Genomic DNA, 18,050 nt, shown 5'->3' with positions numbered 1-18,050 from the left:
GGATTTCCCAGGCAAGAATACTAATGTAGGTAGCCATTTCCTTCTCCAGGGGATCTTCCTGACCCAGGGATCAAATCTACGTCTCCTGCCTTGGCAGGCAGATTCTTTACTACTGAGCCACCAGGGAAGTGCGACAAATACCATATGATTCCATCCATATGAGGTACCCAGAGGAGCTGAATTCATAGAGACAAAGTAGAATACTGGTTGTTGGAGGCTGAAGGAGAGGGAATGAGAAGCCATTTGATGGGCATAGAGATTCAGTTTTTTGCTTTTGTTTGTGCGTGTGTGTTTTGAGAGTCCAAACCATGTGACTTTGTGGGCTCTTAATTCACTGACCAGAGGTCAAACCTGAGCCCTCAGCAGTGAGAACATGGAATCCTGACCACTGGACCTCCAGGGAATGCCCAGTGGTGGGAATTGGTTGCAGAGCAAAGTCAGTGCACTTAATGCAGCACACCTGTACACTTAAAAATGGTTGAAATGTTTAATTTTATGTTCTTTACCCTGTTTGGTGAATTATATTTTTTATGTGCATTTGTTCATAAAATTGCAAAATTTTAGCAACATCATTCAGGGAAGTGCTTTGTTCCAGAAGCAAATGGCATTCCTGTTCAGTTGCCACATAATTTGGTTTCACTAAGATGAATTCTTTTTGATATTTCAATAGGAAGAATAGTTCATACCAGTCTAAATTTGAGAAGTACCACAAAGATCATGGTATCTAGTACTTTTGTTTTATAGTTGAGACATAGTCCTGGAAGTTGGTTGTCCTTCGTTGATTTTATTAACTACAAATCATTTTTTAAAATACATTCGTTAAGATAACTTTCCATGATTTGAGTTGGCTCGTGGATAAAATAATTCTACAACTAATGAATTCAGCCAGATGTCTTTTTCTATTCATAAAGAAGTGATGTTCTACCAATATGTTCTCCTGTAGTTAGTATCTTTTTTAAAGTTCATTCAGTATTAGGAATGGTATTAAAAATATTAATTTGCTTTTTCACGCTTGTTTTCTTTTCTTTTTAAAAATTCTTATTCCTCTCCCACTGCTGAACTTTGAAACTTGAAATTATTTCTCTTCAGTTATGCAGGCCATTTCACCTCCGTGGTTCTTGCCCTAAATTGAGCTCCACTTCTCCCCTTGCACATCCAAACACTCCTGAAAGGACATTTACTCTGGGATGCCCTTCTTAAGCATTGTGGTAGATAGGTCCTGGAATTTCAGTCTTTCCTTGAACAGAATCAAATTCCTGGACATAATTTTCCCCCAGTGATCTCTGTAAACAGACTATCTCAGTGTAACAGTATTTCCTCTAGGATGATTTAAACCACCTTACTTAGAGAGCCAAGGTGGTAAGAGTTCTTGTGATGTTAAGTTACAAGTTTTTCCTGTTTCCGTCTGTCTTCATAATCATAGTGCATATATTGTGTTTTAATTTTTATTCATTTATTGTATTTTGTGCTCTTTTCTGGCATGCACATTTTCCTATTTATTAGCTGTCCCTGTAAAACATTTTAAATTTTAAATTACGGGATAGGTTTTCAAAAATGGATCTACCTCATTTAACTCTATTTTTGTACCTGTTATATCAGGCACAGAGGGGAAGTAGTGAACAAGGTAGTCATGGTATTGCCCTTCTAGCAAGGGATGGAAGTGGACATTTGTTACAGATTGCCACGTTATTTAAATGTCACAGCTTTGACTAGTGCCACAGAGGAAGGGCTCATGGCACCAGGACAGCACATAACAAGGCCGTGGCTTAGAATGTGGTGGCGTCAGGCAGGTTCTTCAGAGGTGCTATTTGGTGGAACATGGAAGGATTAGTACATGGGGTTGAAAAAGAGGAGAGTGTGGAATGAAGGCTGAGGGAGCAGCATACAAAATCCCCTGAAGTCAGAGAGGGTATAGTGTGGGCGAGGAACTGAAAAGAGTCGAGCACAGAGTCCAGGAGAGACGACAGAAATATGTGTGTAAGTTATGTGCACACTTGGTTATGTGAGCATTCTATCTCACCGGACACACCATTCCTGAAAGTCTCCAGGGAAGCAGAATCAACAGGACTCATGAGGTAGGGGGATGGGGCAGGTAGGTAGTAATTTATTTTAAGGGCTTGACTCTCATGATTTGGGGGCTAGCAACTATGAAATTTGTAGAGCAGGCCAGCAGGCTGGAATTTCTTTAAAGAGTTGATGCTGCAGTCTTGAATCTGAAATCTGCGAGCTGGAAACTTAGGCAGCGTTTCTCTACCATAGTTTTGGGCAGAATTACTTAGTTGGCAATCCTCATGCTTCGTTCTTAAGGTCTTCAGCTGGTTGGATGGGTGTTCCCTCCACCCCCACCCCTCACCATTTTGGAGGGTTATCTGCTTTACCCAGAGTCTTGATTTAAATGTTAATCACATCTTGAGAGTACTTTCACACCCACATTTAACAGGTGTTTGGCCTGAGCACCAGATGAACATAGTGTTACCGTGAGAGAGCAGAGAAGAGACTGGTTCAGTGTAAGTGATAACCTCTCTTCTGACTGATTTCCTCTACCTTGAACTACACACTGGAATTTGTACCCTGTCTGTCAAATCAGCTTGAGATTATAGGTGTGTAGATAAAGTCATCCTTCACCTATAGGCTTACACTGGCTTAGACCCATTAAACTGAGATAACACTTGCTTGATGAAATCATTGAGCCTTAAGCATAAAGCCCCAGGGAAGCTTGCTTGCACCACCTTCAACTGATAGAATCTTACATGACAAGAACTTTGCTGCTTGTTATTTGCAGCATTTAAAATACTATTTTTGTTCAACATGGCCCTGAAATGTAAGCCAACTTTAGGAATTTGGGGGCAAAATTATGCCTAGAAATACTGAAGAAGTAGGAAAATAGAGAGAATGTTACTCAAACAGTGTACTTTTGTTAAAGGATTTATATGGATTTACATATCCATCTTTGAAATGTATAACTACATGAGTATAGTTATATGCTATATAAATGTATAACTACCTGCCCATAGCATGAGTTGATGTAAATGGGAGTTGAAATTAAGCAGGTGCTTATCAACCATGTTAATGATTTTCCTCTGTATTCTAAGAGCCATGGAAAGCTATTTAGGCTTTAAGCAGGGTGGTGATGTGGTCATTATTATTAAACTGTTATTAATTATAGTTATTAAATAGGCAAAAAAAGACTATTTACAAGACTATTAAAAAGTCTGTGGTGTGAGAATGGATGAGAAAGAGGGGGAAAAATAGATGACGGTAAGGCCAGGATCCTCTTAGAATTGGCAAAACAAAAATGGCTAGGTTTAGAAGGAGTATTGTGAATTCATTGTTGATTATGTTGGTTTTTGAGGTCCCTCTGATGGGATTGTCAAATATGCGTTTGGATATATGTGGTTCTAAACCAGAGATGTAAAGTTGGGAGATGGCAGCATTAATTGAAGCCAAGTATAGGTAATTTGTTGGAGAAGGAAATGGCAGCCCTCTCTAGTGTTCTTGCCTGGAGAATCCCAGGGACGGCAGAGCCTGGTGGGCTGCTGTCTGTGGGGTCACATAGAGACAGACACAACTGAAGTGACTTAGCATAGGTAATTTGAGAGCCTAGGACTGGCAGAGACTAAGAAGACATGGCCAGAGAGGTAGAAAAAAGGAGAACTAGGAAAAGATGCCGTAGAAGGGACCAACGGAAGCTTGTTTAAGCGAGGGGAAAAGTGGTCAAAATGCTGAGTGCTGCTACGTAAGTAAGACTGAAAAAATGTCCATTAGATTCATTAACTGGCATAATTTTAAGTTAGAGCTGTTTTGGCCTAGAGATGTGCTCAAGCTGGAACGAAGTAGGCTGAAAAGTGTGAGATGTGGTTATTAGAAGCTACTTTAAGAAATTTAACTGTGGAGGGGAGTAGAGATATCGGGCAATAGTTGGGAGGAAAGATATGGCCTGTGGATGGGAGAGATCTGAGTGAGTGTAAATGTTGACAGCATCCAGTAAAGAACATCAAGTGGAAAACCTCAAATAAGGAAGGAAGCATCTGTGTTAAGGGTCCTGCTAGGACTGCATCTTGATTCTGAGGACAGGCACCTTGGCTGGCTGGCCTGTCACGATGGAACACCTGTCTATAGGAGCACTAGGGGTGAAGGAGATAGAGTACCAGTGTTTATTTTTCTTAAGTTCCTATTGTAGTCGTCAGTGTCCAAACAGGAAACAGAACGTGCATTGTTGTTCAGTCGCTAAGTTGTGTCCGACTTTTATTTCTGAACTTATTTTCCTCTTCCTATTTTTTACAATAAAGCCTTCAAAAAGAAGACCAAGTTTCTTAAACTGACAGTAATGATAATAATTTTAAGAAACACTTTTTTCCCTGTGAGTATTACCTTATAGATGAAGACATAATAAAATAATGCTGAAAAGTATGGGTATAGAATTTGGTTGTTTTAAAACACTTGAAAAAGTATAGCAGTATTTTTGACCTTTACTGACCTCTGATTCAGAGTGGACTCTGTAGGATTTACATCTGGTGCAACTGGTATTATTGCTCATTAGCTTTAAAAAAAAATTCAACTACTGAAGCAGAAAGGATTCAATTTGAAGTATGAGGAAAATGTTATTTTGAATTTTGACACTTTAACCTTCATTATTTACAGTGTTTTGGGTTTTTGACCTAGGAAGATTTTTAAGGAAGAGCCAAATTATCTTTTAATTTTATCTCATGTGATTGTCTATTTTTGCTGCTTAAGGGAACAAAAACTAACCTGTATAAGTTCTGTTAAAGCCTACCAGAATTTTGGTAATAGCCCTTTCTTAAATTCTTTAAAAAAAAGTATTTTTCTGAAAATCTTTGCCCTTTTTCTATAGGAGAGGGTAGATTTTTAAGACTAATGGACTCATGAAATACAAGGAAGACTCTGAACACATTTCTGTGTGAGCCATCTTAAGTTCAGTCACAGGAATGTTTGCTGTGTGCAGTGCCAGTCCCCACCAGCTATCCCCAGGGGGTGTGTTCTCAGAGTCGAATCTAGGGCTGATGGAATAGATAACCGTCAAGCTTTTGTTGAGCTAGATGATGATTAGTTTGAAGTTCATTACTATGACATTCTTACTAATTTAGTGGTTGTTCCTGAGTAATTTTCCTGTTGGTTTTTCAGGACTGCAGGAATATGTGGAGGCTGTCTCTTTTCAACACTTCATCAAAACACGATCACTTATCAGTATGGATGAAATTAATAAACAGTTGATTTTTTCAACAGAAGACAATGGGAAAGAAAATAAGACTGTAAGAATTTAAAATCATATTTCACATTTATTACATAGTTTACACAGCAGTGTGATGATTGTAGGAGATTCATTGGCTTATAATGCAAAGAATATTGAGATGAAAATGTTCTTTCTAAAGTGTGATTCCATAGATTCCCAGCTAGGGAAATGGTCTTTCTAAATGCATTAGTCAGTGGCTCAACCCCTGTGGGGAGGTGGGGGAGCAGCACCCGTCTATGTGCGCGTCGTGGAGCGGCCACTGTGTGAGCCCACTCTTAGTTCACTGTGCATCTATCTGCTAGTGCCCTGCATAGATACTGTCTCACTCAGTCCTTCTATTAAACTTACGAGGTAAGAATTACTACCCTCATTTCACATACGGCTTTTACAGAGTCTAAGTGACTTTTCAAGCCCTAGTCACGCACGTGTGCAGCTGACTTGGGAGCCAGGTGTCCTGAACCCAAAGCCAGGCGTGCCCTCGCCACTCTCCCAGTGTTTCTCACTGTGGGCCACGGGGCCCTGTGCCAGGCATCTACCTCAAAGGGGTGTTTTAAAGGATTTGAGTTAGAGACTTTAAATTAGGTAGCATACAGCACATACCACATAGGTACTCAGTAGTTAGCAGTCATTATAAGGGCCAATGTAATATGATACAGTGAGAGATGTTGATTTAATCACTGAGTTCATAATGCTTGTTGTATCTGAAATAGTGTAATTCAACTTTTAAACAAATACTGTTTTTTTCCCCTGAGTTTCAAGATATAATATTCAGGCCATGAGATACAATTTTGAGTATTAGATAGTCTCCTAAGATATTAATACACTTAAAGGTACAGTTAAACAGTTTTTTTTCTTTTCTTTATTTTTCATCAGTTTCTCTCTCATTATTATTTTAAAAAATCAGGTAGGCAGAAAGTGGAAGAAGGTATGGAAATCATATTTTGTTGAATGTTAATAAAATATTAATACTGAAAAGTGAGATAAGTTGGCATGACAGGTGTAGCTTACCTCAAGGAAACCATGTATTTTCTCAATTTTAAAAATTAAGTGAATTTTATTGAGGAAATTCATCTTGAGAAGTAAAATTCTTTCGTATTTTTAGTTCATTTAGTAAAGATTGAATTACAGAAAGAAGTAAGGGACGCCTATGTGACCCTGCCTCTTAAATATATTAGGCAAATTATGATACTTTCCTTTCGATTCTCTGTAATTCAGAATGGAAGTATCAAGGGCAAGAAAGTAAAGAGAAATGGGAGTAAATGCTCTATTCTGAGGATTTATGTAGTAAATTATTCTAAGATTAGGATGTCATAATCATACACGTGTGTCTTCTCAAAATGTTAAGACCACATTCATAAGTAATATTTCCTTTCAGTGCTAGAGATTCATCTTGGTGCTAAAAATTCTGGAAATCCAGTAGGGGAAGGTATTTTGCTCTGACTTGCATATTGAGAGTAGTGTCAAACCATTTAATTCTTTAAAACTTCTTCCGAAAAATTCAAATGCACAAGAAAAGTGGAGAGAATAGTAATACATGATCTGGAGTCAATAATTGTTACTATTTTGTCTTATTTGCTTCATCTAAATGTTTTTTGCTCAATTAGTTTAAGTTATAGGTATCCTGATATTTTTCCCCTAAATGCTTCAAGTCCATTGTGAAAAATTGCATTTTAAGTAATTTTATTTTCCCTGGTTTCTAATATATATTATCAGTAAAGCAGAATTTATTTCCTTGACAGTTTGTTGATTTTTTTAACATGCTTTTTTCTTCAAAATCAACTTTTTAGTTATATTCAGGGAACTCCTTCTAATGATGGAAACAAAGAACAGTAATGTTTTCTTAAGCAAAAATTATTTGTATAAATGACTTATAAAAACACCAGCCGCTTCCCCACCCCCCCACCACTCCCACCATAATCTATTCTTTCCAAAAAGATGTCAGTTCTCTTAACAGTTAATAGAAATGAAATATAGCAGGTCAGGCTAATTGGGGAGCTGACTTTGGATACTTAACAAGTTCTAACCATTAACTAGTGATATTACCTGCAGTGTTTCTGGGACCTCATTTCTTATACTCCATATTGAGAAGATTGGAACATATGGTCTCTGAAAAGTCCAACAGTGTTAGGAGTCATGTCCTGGATACAAAGCCACCAGAATCATCTATAAGACCTAAATTTGACTCTGTCATTTGCTCACTTAATTCTCAGTGTCTCTATTACCTGTAGGTAAAGCTCCAGTTTCTTACTGTGGCTTTCTCCCCTTGCTCTATCCCTTGTTCTGTCTTTCTAGACTCATCCCATACTACTTCTTACTTGAAATTTTTCTCTAAAGAAATACCGCACTAGTTCCTCAAGTACACAGCACAGTTCTCATCTGCATTCTGTTGCAGTTCCTTCTGCCTGAAATGTCCTTCAGTATAATTGCAGCCCACCTAAGTCTCATCAGACTTTTAATAACAGTTCAGACATCTCCTCTTTCAGAAAGAATCCGTTAGAGAGAAGTTGATGTGGAGAGAGGAGATTGGTGTGGTGACGGTAATGGTGATAGCAGCTAACATTTATTGAGTATTTACTTTGTGTTGGGCACTATGCCAAGAACTTGGTAAATGTTATCTCATCCTTAAAAATAAACCTCTGAGGTAGGTACTGTTATCCCATTTTACAGATGAGGAAACTGAGGTTTAGAGAGATGAAATAACTTGCCCAAGGGCATACACCTTATGAAGCAAGGTCCTGGAAGAGGTGGGAGGAGATGGGTCAAGGTCATTTGGAAGAGTTAACCTCAAACAAGAGGAGGGACAACTCATCATCTGAGACTGAAGGATAGAAGGTAAAGATGGATGTGGACATAAATAAGTTTTTTTGTTTTGTTTCGTTTTGTTTTTAGGGATAAGGTAATTAAGAGAGCTTATGCCAGGGGATCTGGCAAATAACCAAGCCAGTGAAAGGAGGCAAGATTGTTTACTGAGAGTGAAGAGGTTTGGGATTGAGTAAGGGGCTGAGGAGAAAAGTAGTGAAGGTTTGAAATAGTGTTCAAAGAGACGGGCGAGAGCCATCTAAGAAATAAGTGAAAGGATTGGTGAGTAATTTGTAGTGGTACAAACGCTATACAGTTGTGATCATTATTATTATTTTTTAGCCTAGTGGTACTCAGTACTTGAATAAAGCACTAAGAAGAATAGTTTTTAATACTGATTCAGGGTGTGTTTTTGCTGGGCAGGTGCAGTAGAAAAATAGGAGTCTGAGGAAACTGAGGAGGATATAGCAAGAGAGTGTTAAATCATGATGGTCAGTGCTGAGTGGGGACAGAGAGGCCAGAAAGGGACTAAGTGACTGAGAAAATCATGACTGGATCAAAAACCTGGAGGGCTTTATGATTTGCCATTTAAATATGTGAGTCATTGTCATGGGATGAAGTCATTGGGCCTTAAGAATATCTTTATTTTATATGTCAAGTGAAGTTGGCAATGGTTGATTTTATAATGATACAATATTAGATTTCAGAATTATCTTGAAGTCGTAAATTCAACTCCTTGCTGAGGGCATGAGTTCTTCTTATAACATCTTGAATGGTCATTTAACAAAATGGATCATTTTATTTAGAGAAGATTAGTATGATTGACTTGCTGTTGATTTTGTACCTTACATGTATACATAGCCACTCTTTTTCACAGTGTATTTTCTTTGTGTGTGTGTGTGTTTATTTTTTTTTTTTTTGCCAGCCTTCCTCTGATGCACAGGATAAGCAGTGCGGTACTTGGAGACTGAAAATCACGCCTGTTGATTACCTTCTGGGAGTGGCTGATTTAACTGGAGAGTTGATGCGAATGTGTATTAACAGTGTCGGGAATGGGGACATTGACACTCCCTTTGAAGTGAGCCAGTTTTTACGTCAGGTGTATGATGGGTTTTCATTCATTGGCAATACTGGACCTTATGAGGTTTCAAAGAAGCTGTATACTTTGAAACAAAGTCTGGCCAAAGTGGAGAATGCTTGTTATGCCTTGAAAGTCAGAGGTTCAGAAATTCCAAAACATATGCTGGCAGATGTCTTTTCAGTTAAGACAGAAATGATTGATCAAGAGGAAGGCATTTCTTAGGATAACATTACTCAGTTGTTTTTCTCTTAAGAACTCCTAAGAGAGACCAATTTGTAAGACTGTTATTTAGTATATCATTTGACTTTATTGTGGCTTTAGAAATGTTTTCAGTTGTACTTGTTTTAAATTGTATACAGGCTGTACATAAAATTACCAAAATGAATCATTTCTTATATCTTACTCATGAAAATTTGCATACAGATGTGTTTGCGTATATGCCTATTTGAATTTTTGTTGGCTAAACTTTGTCATTTATCTTTGTTAAATGTGAACATGCTTCAGAGTGCACTTTCTGCCATACCTGTTTTAATTTACTTTGTGTGAATTTTGGAGTGGTAATATTTAGTGGAAGACATTTATAGTTTAAGTTGGTGATTTTTTTAATATATAGAAAGATTTCTTAGTTACACATCTGGACTTGAGTTTCCTGTTTAAATTTCTTGGTAATATTGTGCCAAGCCTCCAAAATAGGTTTATTCCATAGAATTAGAATTAAAATTATTATTAATGTACTTTAATTCTACGAGGTATTGTAGTGAGAATTCATACTATATTCTGGCTAACTTTAGGTCATTTTGAATCCATATGAAACAGCCTCCCAGAAAAATTGGCAGGTACCCAGATGTTAGTTTCTGCATTGAATTTTTATCCTTTATCACAGAAAGTCTGATAGAGAATTGGCACTAACATTGTAATATTGTCACTAATGTTTGAGTTGAATTATATAATTGCACACACAACTGAAAAGCTAGTGATTATTTAGTAATTTTTCTTGTTATTATATTTTATTAGGCATGTTTGGAGGCTTTCCTATTCTAACATCTATAAGAAATTACATCTAAATAATCATAATGAAGTTTTGAAATCTTTGAAATATTAAGTTAACCCAAATCTTTATAGTTGTCCAGTTGTGTTAATTGATACATAAAAAGTTGCCAAAGAAGATTTATCACATACAATTCAGCAATAAGACAATTGTCAACACAGTTGGGAATAACAAGTAGTATCACTAGTAATAGAAGTAGCCTCACTAGTAATATTTAGAATTGGAATTTGCCTACTAAAATTAGTTATAGATTATTCCCTGTGGTGTGAAAATGACTTGAGCATGGCACTGTTGGCTGACAACTAGACATTTCCTTTTGGTTTTGTGAGTTTTGAGAGTCTGGATATTGGATTTTATTTTTGGAAAGATTAGCAGCTCTGTTTGCAAGGGCTTATTCTTAAGTGTAATTTTCCAAAAATTATCACCTAAAGGAAAATAAAATATATACATGCCTAATAGACTAGGTTTGTTTGTTGTTTATTCTGGTGGTAGTATGTATTTTTGGTTTCCCTATTCAAAGATACTGAAATAGTTTTATTACATATTTTTGTTTCTTTTGCCACTTGAAGTTGATGAATATCTTATAGATGTTTAAAATTGAACTCTTTGAATAAAGTATTAAAATGTAATAGTTTAGCTTATTTTTTGATCAGTTGAGAAATACTTCATCAAACTGTTAAGAATTTTTAGCCTTAACAGGAAACTTGATACAGACTTGCTTAATATAGAGATTTATGATTTCTTAAAATGGGTCCAGAGGTAGTGAGAGTTTCAGGAAAGACATCCTTTCACCTCTCATTAACCCAAACTGGAGAATCCCATGGACAGAGGAGCTTGGCAGGCTATATATACGTCTATGGGGTTGCAAAGCGTTGGACGTGACTGAGCATGCATATCCCTTTAAACCAGCTAGTGGAAAGGAAGATGAGATCACCTTAATGTATCAAAGTGTCCATTATCTTAGAGAAGAGTGAACACAAGAAACTGAATTAGGGTGTTACCATCATAGGGGAAGGGGCAGTGGCCTTTGGGTTCATAGTCAGCACTATCTGCTACAGGTGGATTGGTGGCATGGCTATGGATGCATTTCTACATTACATGCTATACTAACACAGTAGGTGTTAGGCCTGGATGGTAGAGGATCTCTAAATATATACTGAATGTCTCTCAGTTTTAAAATGGTTGCTCTGATACCATCACCTGTGATAATGTTTTTCATCTTTATTATAAAAAGAAGCTGTTCTAGGTAACATGGCAAGTTCCTGAAAAATTCTAAAATAAAATTGGGTTATTTCTCTCATAAGTAATTGCTGCATGTATTAAATCAGTGTTTTTTCCATAATAAAGATTGCAGAACCCTAGGGCTTTTTGAAGGTGCCTCAAAGAAAGGTGTTATTTAAATGAGAGATTGGTGAAATGGATTAAAAAACTTAATCCAAACTCTCTGCTAACTACAAAAGACTCACTTTAGATTGAGACACACAAATAGATTAAAAGAATGGGAAAAGACATTCCATGCAAACAGTAACCAAGAGAGCTAAACAAATAGACTTCAGCACTTTTTTTGGCTAGAGACAAAGAACAGCATGGAATGGTAAAAGGCTCAATCCATTGGGAATATACAGCAATCACAAATATATATGTATATAAAACAACAGAGTCCCAAAATACATGAAGCAAAATCTGAGATAATTGAAGGGAGAAATAGTTCAGCAGTAACAGTTGGATAATTCAATATCCAGCCTCCTACAATGGACGGGCAGACGAGACAGATCAGTAAGGAAACAGAGGACTTGAACAAGTAAGCCACACCAGAGCCAGCGCTGTGACTGTGTGCCATGGCCAACACTGTGGAATTCCATCAGGAATGCAAGGTTGGTTCAACATGAAAATCAGTACATGAGCTGTATTAAGAGCATGAAGAGGAGGAAACATGACGCATGTCAGTAGAAACAGGAAAACCATTTAACAAAATCGGACAACCTTTCATGACATAAATGCTCAACTAACTCGCAGTAGAAGGGAAATTTCTCATCTTGGTAAATGCATGCATGCATGCTCAGTTACGTCCAGCGCTTTGCAACCCCATGGACGTATATAGCGTGCCAAGCTCCTCTGTCCATGGGATTCTCCAGGCACCTTCTCCAGGGGATCTTCCCAACCCAGGGATCAAACCCAGGTTTCCTACCTTGCAAGCGGACTCTACCATCTGAGCCACCAGGGAAGCTCCTGGTAAAGGGCATCTGTAAAGCACACAACATTGTAATGGTGAAAGAACTGAAAGTTTTCCCTCTAAGATAAGGAACAAAGCAAGGATGTCCAACATTGTACTGGAGGTTCTAGCTAAGGCAATTAAGCAAGAAAAAGAGGGGCAGATTGTAAAGAAAGAGGTAAAATTATCTCATTTTGGAGATAACATGATATTATATGTAGAAAACCTCTATAAGGAATCCTTGAAACCACTCCGACCATTAGGACTAATTAACAAATTAAGCAAGGTTGAAGGATACAAGATCAGTATATAAAAATCAGTGGTGTTTATATACAGTAGCAATTAGAAATCTGAAAATCAAGACAATAATTGCATTTACAATAGTATTTTTTGTTGTTTAGTCACTAAGTTGTGACCAAGTTCTTTGTGACCCCATGGCATTACAAATAATAAAATATATAGAAACAAATTGACCCTAAGTGCAAATTGTTGGAGAAGGCAATGGCAACACACTCTAGTACTCTTGCCTGCAAAATCCCATGGACGAATGAGCCTGGTAGGCTGCAGTCCATGGGGTCGCTAAGAGTCGGGCACGACTGAGCGACTTCACTTTCACTTTTCACTTTAATGCATTGGAGAAGGAAATGGCAGCCCACTCCAGTGTTCTTGCCTGGAGAATCCCAGGGTCGGCGGAGCCTGGTGGGCTGCTGTCTATGGGGTCGCACAGAGTCGGACACGACTGAAGGACTTAGCAGCAGCAGCAGCAGCAGCAAATTGTACACTGAAAGCTATAAAATGTTGCAGAAGAAAAAGGCACCCTGTGTTCTTGGAATTGTAGATTTAATATTGTTAAGATAGCAATACTGTGCAAATTGATCTGTAGGCTCAATGCATTCCTTATCAAAACTGCAACTTCACTTTGCAGAAATAGAGAATCTGATCCTAAAATTAATTTGAAAATTCAAAGGACACAGACAACAAAGTCTTTGAAACAAAAAACAAAGTTGAAGGATTCACATTTTTAAAATTTTGAATCTTAAGACAAAGGTACAATAATCAAGATACTGTAGCATTGGTGTAAGAATAGATACATAGATCAGTGCAATAAAATTCAAATTCTAGAAAGAAATCCATATATCTATCTATGGTGAATTGAATTTTTAATTAAAGATTTTATTTCTCTGGAGCAGTTTTAACTTCACAGTAAAATTGAGAGGAAGGTACAGATATTTTCCATACATCCCCTAACCCACATGTACCTCTCCTGTCATCCCCCAGCAGAGTGGTTGGTGCATTTGTTGACAATGAATGTGACTACATTGACTTGTCGTAATTGCCCAAGGCCCATAGTTTATAATACGGTTCACTGCTGGTGGTGCACATTCTGTAGGTTTGAATAAGTCAATAGATTCTTGACAAAGGTGTCAAGACTATTCTGTGGGGGAAGAATAGTCTGGTGCTGGGACATCTGAGCATCCCTTGAAAAGAATGAAGTTAGATTCTTCAAATTCTGCAAAATTTAAGGGCTTCCCTGGTGACTCAGTGGTAAAGAATCTTCCTGCCAGTGCAGGAGACACGGGTTCTATCCCTGGTCTGGGAAGATCCCACATGCCTAGGAGCAAGTCAGCCCATGACCCACAAGTATTGAGCTTGTGCTCCAGAGCCTGGGAGCTGCAGCTGCCAAAGCCTGCATATTCTGCAGCCTGTGCTTCACAGCAAGAGAAGCTGTTGCAATGAGCAGCCTGGACACTGCGCCTAGGGAGCGGCCCCACTTGCTGCCACTGGAGAAAAAGCCCTCTCATCAACAAGACCCAGCACAACCAAAACAAACAAAATTTAAAAAAAATTTAAAATAGAGCAAGGACAAATATAAAAACTAAAACTATGAAATCCTTAGAAACAGGTGTACATTTTCTTGACCCTAGATCAGGTAATGGTTTCTTAGGTCTGACATCAAAAGCACAAGCATCAAAAGAAAAAAAATAAATTGAAACATCCATCAAAAGTAGAACTTAAAGACACTATCAAGAAAGTGAAAAGGCAGCCCACTGAATGGGAGAAAATGTTTGCCCATCATAATCTGATAATGGTACAATGATAATAGGTAAATGTATCTAAAATATATGAGGAACTCTTAATATTAAGTGACAACCTCACTTAACAGTAGGCAAACAAATTCTAAAGATAGTTTTGTAAAAGTGACATGCAGATGGCCCGGGAGCACAGGAAAAGATGTTAAACAGCATTAACCACTGCATGTGTGTGTGCTCAGTTGCCTAGTTGTGTCGGACTCTGCGACCCCATGGACTGTAGCCTGCCAGGCTCCACTGTCCCTGGAATTTTCTGGGCAAGAATACTGGAGCGGAGGGAAATGCAAATCAAAATCATGAAGTACCACTGTACATTCACTACATATATATTTTCTGTGTCTTTTATATAATGAAAGAAGGAGAGAGAAGGAAAGGAAGGGAGGGAAGTAAAAAAAAAAACAGAGGGAGGCTTGTGTATGAATATTTCCAACAGTGTTACCAACAGCCAAAAAGTGGGAACAACCCAAATGTCCAACTGATCATACTCCTGCCATGAAATATTTATTCAGCCATAAGAAATGAAATGCTGGTACTTGCATCATGGATGAGCCTGGAAAACTCTGCTAAGTGAATCTAGACATACTTGGAGCCAGAAGTCAAGAAAGTACCTCATGGTCAATAATTTGTTCAAGTCAATAGGTTTTGCATTTGCAACTCATAATCTTTTTTGCTGTTAAGACTTGGAAGGTTTTAAATGATTTGTACTTTAAATTCCAACCCATGGGTTAACAGTAGGACAATAGAACTTACTACCTTTTGTCTACAAGTGCATTTATATAAATTCATTTGATTCTTAGAGCTCTGATGTAGGCAGGACATGGTAATATTCACTCCTCGATACCCCCTTTATACATAATTAAATATATAAGTAGTGTAACTAAGACCTAGAGAGAGGTTAAGTAGCTTGCCCAAGGTTACCTACTACCCTAGACAAAGATTTGGGATTAGAAACCATGTCTAATGAAACTTAGGTGACAGCCTTTCTGCAATGGTACACCACTTTTTGTGGTTCTTATTACTACATGTGACCTTGAGCAAGTTTACCTCGAGCCTTAGTCTTTCTGAACCTTAGTTTTATTGTCAAATAATGCCAGCTTACTCTTCTCAGGTGTTTTTATGACTGGACAGTATAATCTATGTGGAAATGGTTTTCAGGGCATGAACGCAGGAATGTCACTTCTTGAATAGTCTATATCTGCAAAATTTTGCCTGTAATTTAAGGAGATGCTTACGCCTTCAGAAGTCCAACTGTGGATGCGCTAAAACTAAGTCCCTTGGCCCCGGATTGAGAGGCCTTGTTTCTGTCTGGTCTGGCTGTGCTGTGTCTTTGTTGCAGCACGTGGGCTCTCTAGTTGTGGCGTGCGGGCTTAGTTGCCACTGACAAGAGTCTTAGTTCCCCAACCAGGTATCAAATCTGCATCCCCTGCATTGGAAAGCAGATTCTTAACCACTGGAGGACCACCAGCGAAGTCCCAGAAGACATTGTTGTTGGAGCAATTTAAAAGTGTCTTTCAGGAGAAGGCAATGGCACCCCACTCCAGTACTCTTGCCTGCAAAATCCCATGGATGGAGGAGCATGGTAGGCTGCAGTCCATGGGGTCGCTAAGAGTTGGGCACGACTGCGCGACTTCACTTTCACTTTTTACTTTCATGCATTGGAGAAGGAAATGGCAACCCACTCCGGTATTCTTGCCTGGAGAATCCCAGGGACAGGGGAGCCTGGCGGGCTGCCGCCTATGGGGTCACACAGAGTCGGACACGACTGCAGCGACTCAGCAGCAGCAGCAGCAAAAGTGTCTTTCACATTGTACAGCTGCATAAGCATGCAGTTTCCATTGTGGTATTCCAAAAGGGGCAGATATTCAGTTTTGTTGTGTGAGTGAAATGCTGATATTATATTAGAGAGTTTCTCTAATGAGAAATGCCTGTGATTTTCATGTCATTCTCAAATGGGTCTTTGACCTTAAAAAGCCAAGAATTACTGGTCTAGATGTTTTCTTATGTTACCATGTATCATAAAAGACTATAAATCCAAAGATCCTAACTAGATGAAGCAGTTTCTAGGATTTATGAAGTAGTGGGATTTTCTTTGGTTCTTTTGTTTGTTAAACCATAAGTGAAGTTCTGTTGAAGAATGTTCCAGTTATTGCTTCCCTTGTCCCCAAATGAAAGTTCTCATGGCTGAATAATATTCCACTGCATACAGTCAGCCCTTTTTCATCTTTAGGTTTTGCATCCATGGATTCAACCAACTACAGATCAAAAAATATCAGGGGAAAAATTCCAGAAAATTCCAAAAAGTAAAACTTGAGTTTGCTGTGTACAGGCAACTGTTTACACTGTAACTATTTGTATAACATTTACATCGTATTAGGTATTGTAAATAATTTGAAGGTGATTTAAAATATTTTGGAGGATATGTATGGGTTATGTGGAAGTACTATGTTATTTTATGTAAGAGGCTTGACTATCCATGAGTTCTGGTATCTCAGGAGAAGCCGGTTATGCCGCGTCTTTATCCATCTATCCACTGATGGACTCCTAATTCGCTTCCATCCCTCGGCTATTGTGAATAATGCTGCTGTAAACAGGAGAGTGCAGGTATCTTTTTGATGCGCTGTTTTCATTTCCTTTGAATGTATACTTAGAAGTGGGATTGCTGGATCAAATAATTCTGTGTTTAATTTTTTCATGAAACCCCATGCTGCTCTCCATTATAATGGCTGCACCAATTTGCATTCCCACCAGCAATGCACTAGGGTTCTGTTTTTTCCCTACCCTTCCAGCGTTTGTTATCTCTTGTCTTTCTGATAATAAATAGCATTTTCTAATGGGCATGAGGTAACACTGTGGTTTTGATTTGCATCTCCCTATTAATGATGTTGAGCATCCTTTCAAGTATCTGTTGCCATTCGTTTGTCTTCTTTGGAAAACTGTCCAGTTCCTCAGCTCATTTTTAATGTTTGTTATATCAATAGTTTTTTTGTTATTGAGTTGTGTGAATTCTTTGTATATTTTGAATATTAACCGTTTTTGGTTATATGACTTGCAAATATTTTCTCCCATTTAGTAGGTTGCTTTTTCATTTTATTGATGGTTTGATTGTTTCTTTTGATGAGTAGAAGCTTCTTAGTTTGATGTTGTCCCCCTTAATTGTAAAATTTTTAATTGGATGATAATTACTTTACAACGTTATGTTGATTTCTGCTGTACAACAATGCAAATCAGCCGTAAGTGTTTTTGCTTTTGTTGCTGTGCCTTACCATCCAAAGTACTTATTTTACTGGTCTACAATTTGGGAGGAAAATCCTATTTATAACCCATTTCAATGATCTTTTGACTAGTAAGCAATTACACATGCCAAATCCCAAGTCTTGCTTAAGAAACATGATGAAACAGCATCTAGGAAGTATAAGAACTCAAGACTCAAAAGTCCAGCATTTTTTTCCATATTCATAATACAAATAACAGCCTCCAAAACTCCTTGTCTACCTAATAGTACCCACAAGTGCACATGTGAGCCTGCACGCTCAAACACCCCCACAGTACTTTGAACACCTCTTAGTACA

General features: G+C 38.0%; 1 protein-coding gene across 3 annotated transcripts in view; it reads left to right on the top strand.

Moving 5' to 3' along the window:
• The window catches only part of TSNAX (translin associated factor X), a 34,346-nt gene extending 23,542 nt beyond the window's left edge, over positions 1-10,804 (top strand). For 2 of the 3 annotated variants that reach the window (XM_005698977.3, XM_005698978.3), the window contains exons 5-6: positions 5,143-5,270; positions 8,976-10,804. In XM_005698977.3, the coding sequence (XP_005699034.1) occupies positions 5,143-5,270; positions 8,976-9,353 (506 nt within the window). In that variant the 3' untranslated portion in view covers positions 9,354-10,804. Of the gene's footprint in view, positions 1-5,142; positions 5,271-7,918; positions 8,084-8,975 lie in introns of all 3 variants that reach the window. The other variant, XR_001917436.1, reaches the window with a different exon arrangement.

This window comes from Capra hircus, chromosome 28 (assembly GCF_001704415.2).
Source record: "Capra hircus breed San Clemente chromosome 28, ASM170441v1, whole genome shotgun sequence".
Taxonomy (NCBI): domain Eukaryota; kingdom Metazoa; phylum Chordata; class Mammalia; order Artiodactyla; family Bovidae; genus Capra; species Capra hircus.
The sequence above is the reverse complement of the archived record's forward strand: the minus strand, read 5'-3'. Positions and strand labels throughout refer to the sequence as shown.